The 10858-nt window shown below is 48.9% G+C and overlaps 1 protein-coding gene across 1 annotated transcript; it reads left to right on the plus strand.

Annotated features, from left to right (window-relative positions):
* The first annotated feature begins 6853 nt into the window (after positions 1–6853).
* On the plus strand, positions 6854–9907 carry LOC127293896 (4-coumarate--CoA ligase-like 7). Its single transcript, XM_051323603.2, has 6 exons — positions 6854–7973; positions 8195–8384; positions 8998–9143; positions 9245–9312; positions 9409–9511; positions 9589–9907. The coding sequence occupies exons 1-6, from the start codon at positions 6960–6962 to the stop codon at positions 9712–9714; spliced, it is 1647 nt and encodes a 548-aa protein (XP_051179563.1). The 5' UTR covers positions 6854–6959; the 3' UTR covers positions 9715–9907.
* Positions 9908–10858: the final 951 nt, after the last annotated feature.

The raw sequence follows: 10858 nt of genomic DNA on the forward strand, positions 1-10858 counted from the left end.
TGGGCAAAATAACTCTGGCCGGTCTCTGTCCCGGTTGGACCGGCCTCTGCGCTGGGCCATCCGGCGCCTGGCCCGGTCAACCGGGCGGCAAACCGGTCGTGCGGCTGGTTAAGTGGGAGGAGGTTACCCCTTGGGGGGATCTTCTTCCTCACTTCCTCCCTCCACCATACACACCATTCCCGCCGCCCCCATCATCCCCACCTCTTCCTAGGGCCTTCCCACCACTAGAAACCTCTCAAACTTCACCAAATCATAGATCGGGACCTTTGCATCATCTCCACCAAGGGATTTGGTCCCTCTCAAGATACTTTGGGAAATCTTGGGGATTTGGCTCTCAAGCCCTACCTAGGTGTTCTTGTTGTTCCCTTGAGCAAGGAGGACCATATCTTCGGGTAAATTGTTCTCCCTTTCCCTCTTTCTCTAAGTCCTCCTCACACATTGCATTTTTCTTGAGTAAAAGTTGAGATACCTAGGGTTAGGGTTGGGGTTTGTAAGTCATCATGCCATTAGAGTGTCTCACACCACTATGCACTTATTCCACTCTATTGCTATAGTCTATGTTCAAGTTTATCAGTTTTTGCATGATTTTGTGGTGGAATTTCTGGGCAACATCTCACAATTCGATAGAACCCGGCCCCAGGCCCGGTCAATCGGCCGCTCAACCGGCCGGTCCGGCGCGTGGCCCGGTCAACCGTATGGGAAACCGGCCAGCCCGGTCTCTCGTCCGGATTGGACCGGACCGTACGCCGGGTCGCCCAGTTTTCGCACAACTCCATCAAAACACTTGAATATATACTATGCTCTTTGGCCTCTCTGTTTTTTTGATGACATGTACACTTACCCCACTGCTATCCTCGCTCTATTTGCTAATTCACAAATGATTGGAGTGGTGATGACCGTGGGACTCTTGCCAAGAGAGGAAGGCCTACGGTGCCTCCAGGATGCCGTACTAGCGGTCGCGTGCCTTCTAAAGCACCTCAGACTACTGGCCCTGGCAGCTCCGCTGGGGGAAGAAGCAAGTCAGTTGGCACTAAGAGGAAAGATAAACAGGCAGCCCAAGATGATGATCTTGTTGAGAGGGTGCCAAACTTCAATGTGGGCACAACACATCTTGGTGATTGGAAAAGTGTTAGGGAGGAAAATCCGTATCGCTTTGTGCAACCGACTTACACTGGTGGGGACAGGTTTTTCTGGACCAAGACTCAAGCAAGCCTATGGGAAGATTTCTACAACACTAGAGAGTGTATGAAAAATGGTTCCATATATTGTGATGCCCAAGGCCATCAACACGGAAGAGCTTGCCTTGCATGAAGCCACCCAGTACCGCTTTTTGGTTGATACCTTGAGAAATTTGGGGCTGTATGATCTTGTGTGTCTGATGCCCGATGATGACCAGAGAGAAGGCACCTATTGTCCCCATCTTGTCTGTCAATTCCATTGCACAGTATTCTTCCATGATGATGATGATCGCACTATGACTTGGATGACTGGCAAAGAGAAGTACTCATGCACCTATTCTCAGTTCTGTGAGGCCTTGGGATTTGGTGGTGGCCGTGCTCGTGGGTTCAAGCTTCATTCTCAACATAAGTTCACTAAAGGTGACATTTCCTTCTGCTATCCCTCGAACCCTACAGCTGGTCCTCCCACAATCTCTGGGATGTATTACTCCTATCTTGTGCTTGCCAAGATGTTCTGTGAGAATCTCATCAGCAAGTCAGGCGACTCTAGTGAAGTCAGGAACTACCACCTGAATCTGATGTACTATTGTCGTCCTGACAACGTAAGGGCAATTGATGGTTGTGATCTCATTTACTGTGAACTGAGGCGTTCTGTTCTGGGCCGCATGACTCCCAACTATGCTCAGTACGTTCACCGGCTCATCAACAAGGTGGTACATTCTCCCAACAACAAGCTAGATCAAATGATCAAGATGGAACCATTTAAGTTCCCCACTCAGGACACTCATGCGAAAGTCCCTTCCATGATGACAGGACACTCAGAGCGCCGTTCCAAGGAACGATATGATCCTGCAGCTAGCTCCAGCTACTCTAGGCGCCCCAAGAGCGGTGCCTCTCGCTTCTTCTCCAGCTTGTGGCAAATGTGCAAGAATACCAATGATGTTGCACATCAAAGTCTTTCTTTGAACCAGGAGATAAGGAGGCGACAAAATGAGTTCATGGCTGCACGGAATGCTCCTGTTCCTCCTTCTAGACCTGAGATGGAGCCTGTGGTTGCACCTGCTTGGGAGATGCCTCCCATTACCGATGAGATGTTCCAGAACTTTGACCTCTCCATGTATGCTCATGGTGGTCTTCCTCCTAGGCCTGCTCATGCCCCTGCTGATGCTGCTGATGATGATGAAGAGAATGAAGGTGATGAGGATGATGATGACGAGCGTGATGGCAAGACCTCATATTCCACTGGGCACGAGTTCTATTGATGGGAGCGCTAGCATCCCTCATCTTTTCTTCGCCTTTTTGGTGTTCCGATGCCAAAGGGGGAGAAGAGAGTAGAGTCTAGGATCACGGGGTTCTTTGGTTGGCACAAGCCATGGTTTTTACTTTATTTGCTTCTTATTTGGCTTGTGCTTATTTTCTTTGCTTTCTCAAGAACCATTTGCTACTTTGAATAATTCGTGTATGGACGAGTATTTGTATGCTTAATCACTCTATTAGGATGATCATGCTTTATGCTTATATATCTTGATATACATTTCCATACCATGCTTGTTTCCTAAAGATATTGGGGGAGCTTCTCATATTCCACAAATGGTGCACTTTGCATTCAAACGCAAATTCTCCAAGTGCACACATTATGGGGGAGCTATCGTAATATCTTATATGGAATCAAGGTTTAGAGCTTATCATAATATCTATATGTGACTCTAGCTCGGTTTGTCATCATATACCAAAAAGGAGGAGATTGTAAGGGTATTTTACCCTTATCCATTATTTTGGTAACAATGACACCGTGCTAGAGTATTTGGCCTAATACATGTTTGTAAGGATAATCCCGGGTATTAGCCAAAGAGGCATAAATGGTGTATCAAAGGAACAAAAAGGCTAAAGGAGACCCCCCGCTTCGACAACAATCAAAAAGGGGTCTACAGCATCGTGTCGGTCAGAGGCCCGGTCGGACCGGCCCATGCGCCGACCGGTTCCGGTCTGCCGCCCAGTTGACTGGGCGCACGGTCGGGCGCCCCGGCGCCAACCGGCCCCTGCGCTCATGCCATCCGGGAGGCTTACTAGAAGACACTTCAGCGCTCTGGTCCCGGTCCGTTCTGCCGCCCGGTTTGGACCGGCGGGTCCGGTCCCTGGCCCGGTCGGACCGGGTGCATGACCGGGCGCCAACCGGGCTCTGCGCTGATGCCAACCGGAGGGAGTACTGCGCGACACTTCGAGGCTCCGGTCTCGGTCCGGTCTGACCGGGCCCTGTGCCGGACGCTCCGGTCTGTGGTCCGGTTGACCAGGAATCTCGAGGAGAAAGCTGAGGTGGCAAGTTGACAACGGCCATATTTCAAGTGACACTATATATACCCCTTCTCCTACCTCTGAAGGGGTAGGCACTACACTACAAGCTGTTCTTGAGCTCTCTCTCTCATACTCCATTGTTAGAAACACGAAAATCCTCAGATCTCCCTCCTCCTCCACCCAAACTCAAATCCCTCCGGGGAAACGATAGAGGAGGACCCGATCTACTATTGTACGAATCCAAATCTCATTACCCCTTGTATTCATCAAGAAGCTTGCTCTCTAGGGTTCCTTGGAAACCCTAGGTGGGCAAGAGAGGTCCGGAAGCATCCGGGCTGTGGATTTGCTTCTGACAAGATTGTGAAGGTTTGGAGGCTACCTCAAAGTCTACCACAAGTGAGAGATCTATTCCTTCGTGGGATAGGCTCCGGAGAATAGGGTGAGCCTTCGTGGTGTGGGGAATCCTTCGTGGGACCTCCACCCCTCCAAACGTGACGTACCTTCTTACAAAGGAAGGGAACACGGGAATAAACCCTCGTCTCCGCGTGCCATCGGTTATCTCTAACCGAACTCCTTACTTGTGATATAACTGCCTGTGAGAGCCTTCGTGCTCGAGTTACTTGTATCCTCATATAGGTTGTCTCACCTAGTTTGCGTTAGGCTCACCTTTATATTCCGCAAAGCCTAATATTGCAAAGAAAGAATTAAAATCTATAGAAACCTATTCACCCCCCCTCTAGGTTTACCATCTCTGAACTTTCACGATGGAAGCAGTAACTTCCTTTCTATTGTTGGAGGAACAAGTGCATGCAGGTACTGCCCATCCAGTGCCCTCTCCAGTTGTTCAAGTGGAGGGAAGTCACCTGAACAAATGTTCTGGTTCCTGGCCTCCCTAGGATGCATGCCATGTACTCTTCTTGGCAGCTCAGACATTTCTGGTTGTTCAGGTCGACAAGCCCTTCTAATTTGAGCCGGAAATATTGGAGTTGGCAATGCCATGACTTGTGTTCTGACCACACATTCACCAAGTTGCTCCAAAGCAACAACAGTTTCCTGCTCCCTAGCACTTCTAGTCCTAACCTCTGCCAACTCCCACTCCCTTACACTTCTCCTATGGTACATTATGTCATTTGGTTGTGTACTGCTACCAGTCGACCTTCTCCTATGGTACACTATGTCTTTTGTGCCATCCATTGCTTGTCTTGCTAAAAACACGGCAGTAGGTACTATTTATATGCAAACTAGATAGGTAGAAAACAACCAAATTCACAAGTTAACAGTAACATTGGAAGGAGATTCACTACAATTTTAAAATCAACCTTGTGTCATTGCATGGTCATTCAGCAGGTTGGCATTGCATGCTTTTTATGGTTCCTAGATTGCCTTTGCCAAGCTCTTGCCAATTTGTCTTAATCTCTGCAGAGCATATTCCCCCAAGCACTTGACCCACGAATTCACCCTTCCAATACACTGGACAACATGGTGCACATGATGGGCCAAGAGGTATACAAATTACCTTGCTAGCAATTGCTCCAGTGAATAATTCATGACATTTAATAAATTAACTATTAAATGGAAAATGCAGGCACCAAACAATGTACCACCTGCTAGAGTGCAACAACCACTACCAGAGAGTGATTTTGTGGTAGAAGCTAGAGAAAGCATCCCACTAGGAAGACAAAATTTAAGTACTGCAACAAGAAGAGGAAGAGCAGCAACTGCAACAAGGGGAAGGGGTGCATCAACTTAGCAAGAAAGAGGAAGAGGAAGGGGAGAAGTGCTGACACATGAAGAGCAATAACTGCAACAAGGGGAAGAGGAACATCAAGTGATCAACAAAGAGGAAGAGGAAGGGGAGATCTACATGTGCTACCAGAAAAAGATCAGCTGAAGCAAGCACAAGTGGAACTGGACACCAAGTTGCCAGAGGAAGATCAAGAAGAGGCTATGCAACTGGGCCTGGCAGTGTCTACTACATGTGTTTTGGTGATGACATGATTGATCTCAATGTATTTCCAGACTTGAATGAAGAAATGATTGCAGATGACAATGCACATGAGATGCCCAAAATGCACCATCAATGTCTGACAACTAGCAGCACATGAGAATTCATCATTGAAGTTGTTTTCTGGTTATTTACTGAACAATGCATATGACATTGCTTGATTATGTACTGAACAATGCATGAGAAGTTGATTTGGTAGACATTACAATAATTGTTGATGCCATTTGAATTGATTTTCCTACTGTAATTGCAATGAACACATTTTGAGTAAGCAGCCAACCTCAAGAAAATTTTATTTCATCAAATAAACAGTACAAGTTGACTCAAAGAAATCCCTTGTTCATCAAAGAAGAAATAAAATAGATGGCTAAACAACTAGCTACAATTATGAGAAACAAGAACTCTCTCCTATCTCTACTTCTAAGCTCCTCCCTATGTTCTATCTGCATTGCTTTCTTCCCTGCCTTCCTCTTCCTTACTTCAACCTCTAATTTATTCAATCTCATTAAAAGGAGCCTATTTTCTTCCTCAATGTCCCTCACATTCCAGCTTCTATGTTGCACATGGTTTACATCTTCTATTTTTTCCTACAAAACAGCAAATTACTCTAGATTTTCAGAAAAGAACCAATAATATGCAGGGGAGCAGCAAAACAGATGGATGTGGATGATTTCGAGAACAGTGGAGCAATTACCAGCATCCTTGTCCTTGCCGGCGTCCTCCTCGGCGATGCCTGGTAGTACACGATGGAGGTCTCCTTCCACTCCTCGGCCTAGGTGCTTCCGCCATCGCTAACGCCGGCATCGACGACCGATGCGCCCCCCGTCGACGCTATCGGCTCCGGTGACCTTGCAGACAACTCCCCCACTCCGCCTCCAAGCCCTCCGTCGCCCAACCTCCGCCACTACGCCGCCCAGCACTACGTCGCCATGGTCGTGCACCTCGCCGTCGCAGTCGTCGTCGCCGTCTACGACCTAGGGTTGGGGACGAAATCGACTGGCAAAAGGGAATGGACGAAAACGTGGTGTAAAACATCCCTAGGGGGTATTAGCAAAAGCAAAAAAACGGCCAACGCGCCAAAGGTTTGCCAGTGTGGCATCCACGTGCCGCGCCCTCATTCGACAGGACCAAACCATCACATAATTTGAAAGTTGATGCACCGTGGTCTCACGATTTGCAACTTCTTGGATTAAATTATCACATCTAGGACAAAATGATGTACCGCGGGTGTAATTAGCTCTTCTTGATAGTTTAGCCAACTACTTGGAGGCAAAGGATATTGTAAAGGGCGTACGTTCAGGTGCTGAGGAGAATGTACTTTGCCGAAATACGCTTCCGCGCGCTGCTGCTGACGTCATAGCTGACGCCATGGCGTCGCGCACGAACATCCTCACTCGCTCCTGTCTGACTCTGTCCTCTCTCGCACTCTCACCCCGCTGCTGCCACCTGAGCTGCCCCCTTGGTTCTTCATTGTCCAACCAACCATGCCGTCCACCGCCGCCGCCGCCGTCGACCCCGCGAGCGGCTACTGCGCCGCCACGGGGACCTTCCACAGCCTCCGGGACCCCATCCCGCTGCCGCCGCCGGACCTGCCGCTCTCCTTCCCGGCCTTCGCCTTCTCCTTCCTCCCCACCCCGCTCCCCGCCCACCCCGCCCTCATCGACACCGCCACCGGCGAGGCCGTCTCCTTCCCGGCCTTCCTCGCGCAGGTCCGCGCGCTCGCCACGGCCCTCCGCTCCCACCTCCGCGTCTCCCGCGGCGACGTGGCCTTCGTCCTCGCGCCCCCGAGCCTCCGCCTCCCCGCGCTCTACTTCGCGCTCATGGCCGTCGGCGCCGTCGTCTCCCCCGCCAACCCGGCCCTCACCACGGGGGAGCTGGCCCACCTCGCCGCGCTCTCCAAGCCATCCCTCGCCTTCGCCGTCTCGGCCACGGCCGGCAAGCTCCCGCCGGGGATCGCCACCGTCGTCCTCCTCGACTCCCCAAGATTCCTCTCCTTCTTCCAGGGAGCCAGCGATTCCTCCGTCACGGACACCGCGACCGTGATCCACCAGTCAGACCCCGCCGCGATACTCTACTCCTCCGGCACCACCGGCCGCGCCAAGGCGGTCGTGCTCACGCACCGCAACATCATGACCTCGCGCGTCATGGCCGCCTCGGCGCCGGCCGCGCCCGAGGTCCTGCTGCTCACCGTGCCGGTCTTCCACGTCTACGGGTTCGTGCTCTGCTTCAGGCCCGTAATGGCGGCCAACACGCTGGTGCTGCACACGGCCAGGAGGTTTGACCCCAGGGCGGTGCTGGAAGCGATAGGGAGGTTCAGCGTGACGCGGCTAGCGCTGGCGCCGCCGGCGCTGCTGGCGATTGCCAAGACAGCTGAGGGCGACGAGAGTGTGACCGCCAGCACGGCGACGCTGCAGTCCGTGCTCTGCGGCGGCGCATCCGTGTCGCCAGAGCTTATCCGGCGCTTCTCCCAGAAATTCCCCCACGTCTGTGTTACACAGGTTAGCTTTTCTTCTACTCATACATTATTAGTTACCTGCCAGAACTGAAATTAACATGTATTGTTCCAATGATTATATTGCGCCCTGCGTTTATCTTCTTGAGTGTTATAAGGCTAGAAACAAACATTGGGATAGTTTGATGGTGCTCATTTTGTCTCTAAACACAATCTGGTATTCTTGATTATGGGTACTGATGATGAGCTAACTTTCACCTGCAAAAGGGATATGGACTGACCGAGACTACAGCTGGGTTTTGCCGTTCCATCAGTGCACAAGAAAGTCAACGAGTTGGATCAGTTGGGCGTCTTTCATGGGGCACGGAGGCGAAGATCATCGACCCTGAAACAGGGGCTGCTCTGCCTCCTGGTGTGGCGGGCGAGCTCTATGTCCGGGGACCTTTCGTGATGAAAGGTACGGCCACACAAACCTATCTCATCCTCAAATGAAAAAATGGCTATTACAGTAGTGCCATTATCATGTTGAAAGCGTTATGGTACCAATCCGTCATTTTCATATCAGCAATCATGCTACTTTGCTGCAAACCTATCTCATTCTCACCTCTATTGTGATCTTCCATATGTCTGTTGTGTTGTATCGGTTTTCGCCCGGTTTCCCTCTAAAAAAAAGTTCGGCACTTTCTTCTTAATTAATGGATAAGGCAACGTTTCAAAAAAATATCTCATTCTCACCTACAAAAATGGCGATTACAGTAATGTCATTATCATGTAGAAAGCGTTAGGGTACCAATCCGTCATTTTCATATCAGCAATCATGCTACTTTGCTGCAATATTGTATTGATAGCTGTTGTTCTGGAAATGCAAACGACATTAATTAAAGAAAGCGATTTGCATGGTGTAGTTAGCAGTCCGCATCCTAATCTGGCCTGCTAGTCTCGATGGATGTTGCTTTCTGCCGATTCAGCATCTTCTTTTGTCAATGCAGCGGCTCAGCAGATTTGTCTGATGTTAGCTTTCTGTTGTTATCACCCAGTAAGACTCAATCTACTTTAAAAAATTAGTACAGGCTACCTTGGTGACAAGGAATCGACCTCGGAGGTTTTGGATTCTGAAGGATGGTTGAGAACTGGGGATGTTTGTATGATTGGAAAAGATGGATTCCTCTTTGTGGTCGATCGGATGAAAGAGTTGATCAAGTACAACGGCTACCAGGTACCTGCTATCATTTTGAATTCGCTGATAACCGCTTCAGGATCCGGAGAAGGCTGCAGACTGCTAACGTAAACGCTGCATTTTCCCTTTTCTTAATGTAGGTTGCTCCTGCAGAACTGGAGGACCTGCTTCAAACACATCCAGGTATCGATGAAGCCGCGGTTGTGGGGTAAGTATATACCAGAACATGTAACAAATTAAATCTGCTGCACAGCTTCACTGTATCATCATCAGAAGATGCACATGCTAACTATTTCTTATGCAGATACCCAGATGAACAGGCTGGTGAGCTGCCGGTAGCATTTGTGGTAGGACGCTCTGGAAGTGACTTGCATGAGGCAGAGATCAAAGACTTTGTCGCTAAACAGGTATCAGCTACATCACCGTTTATTCTATTAATCTGTGTACATATAGCCCAGCCTAAATTTGTTGTCATGTACCATAGGTCGTACACTATAAACGAATCCACCGTGTTTTCCTCGTGGATTCCATACCAAAAAATGCTTCGGGTAAGATCTTGCGGAAGGACTTGGCTAAGTTAGTATTGCATCAGATTAGCGCCAAGCTGTAAACATGTTGGTGTCTGTATGAGGGCAACAGTAATTCATTCTTGCTTGATAAATCGATCATGGATAGCTGACATGTCTCCTAACTGTCAGTAAGAAAGGAGTGAATGAATGACTGTACGGTGATGGTACTACAAATTGTAACCATGTTTACGAAGTCGACGTATGGCAATATAAAAGTTGGCAAGGTTTAATGTTTGTTCTGCTGGCATTGCAGTTATCTTTATCCCTGATTAGGGTTCTGCAGACATGTTTATTTTCTTCAGACTTAAGAGGGACAGAGTGGCCTGCTTCAGGAGTTCATTTCTTAGTGTGATATAAATTGGTACAGCCTCAAAACTATTTGTTGCACGCTGCTCTTGGCTAGGTTATCTAAAATCCTCACTCTGCGCTTGCTGGCTGATATCCATCTCCGGAAGCCAATCAAGCCTTCATTAAGGGCCGAAGAATCACTGACAACATTCTTATTGCCAATGAGCTGGTTCGGAACTTTCATCTTTCTTCTGGTGCTGCCAAGACCTGCCTCAAAGTAGATCTTCGGAAAGCACCTCTTGGCTCACAGAAAATTAAGCTTTGATCAGTAAAATGCTCTCACCAATACGAGGGTCTATACGATTAGCAAAGCTTTGATCAAACTATTTGTTGCACGCTGCTCATCATGATCAACATGCGATCTGGTATCAGCAATCATGTGCATTCAGTGTGAAATATCAGTTATGACATCTAAACAAAACAGAACTTCTACTTTAGACACATGTCGGTTTCCTCTGCTACGTGTTTTTTTAAGTGAACATCACCTTCCTGTCAACTATTGGCATGAAGCTTTTGCTCCCATCCCCAACCACGCTACAACGCCCAGTTTCGTGGCCGGTGACAGTCAGTTGATGCTGATTTGACAGAAAGTGTCTTGAGCATCTTAAATTCATGTTCAAATCTCGACACAGCCTAGCAAACCTGCTTTGCCTGGCAAACTTTGCCAATACGGAAGAGGAGATGTTGACTAGGTAATGGTATCGGAATGGAAGCTGTGGTGAAGTGGTGAACGCGCATGTTAACTAGATCATGACCAAACTTGTGTCGTTAAAGTAGGAAAATATGACCGCCCTGCTGTGCTGCGATCACAGCACAAGTTTGCAATGCAGACAACTC

The sequence above is a fragment of the Lolium perenne genome, chromosome 4, assembly GCF_019359855.2.
Source record: "Lolium perenne isolate Kyuss_39 chromosome 4, Kyuss_2.0, whole genome shotgun sequence".
In the NCBI taxonomy this organism is placed as follows: Eukaryota; Viridiplantae; Streptophyta; class Magnoliopsida; order Poales; family Poaceae; genus Lolium; species Lolium perenne.

What these genes read in the sequence shown, in the direction of transcription:
- LOC127293896 (XM_051323603.2), top strand. Translation starts at nt 6,960, where the DNA reads ATGCCGTCCACCGCCGCCGCCGCCGTCGACCCCGCGAGCGGCTACTGC. An exon ending in TCAAGTACAACGGCTACCAG is followed by an intron (nt 9,144 to 9,244) that starts GTACCTGCTATC and finishes TTCTTAATGTAG; the next exon opens with GTTGCTCCTGCAGAACTGGA. An exon ending in GATGAAGCCGCGGTTGTGGG is followed by an intron (nt 9,313 to 9,408) that starts GTAAGTATATAC and finishes TTTCTTATGCAG; the next exon opens with ATACCCAGATGAACAGGCTG.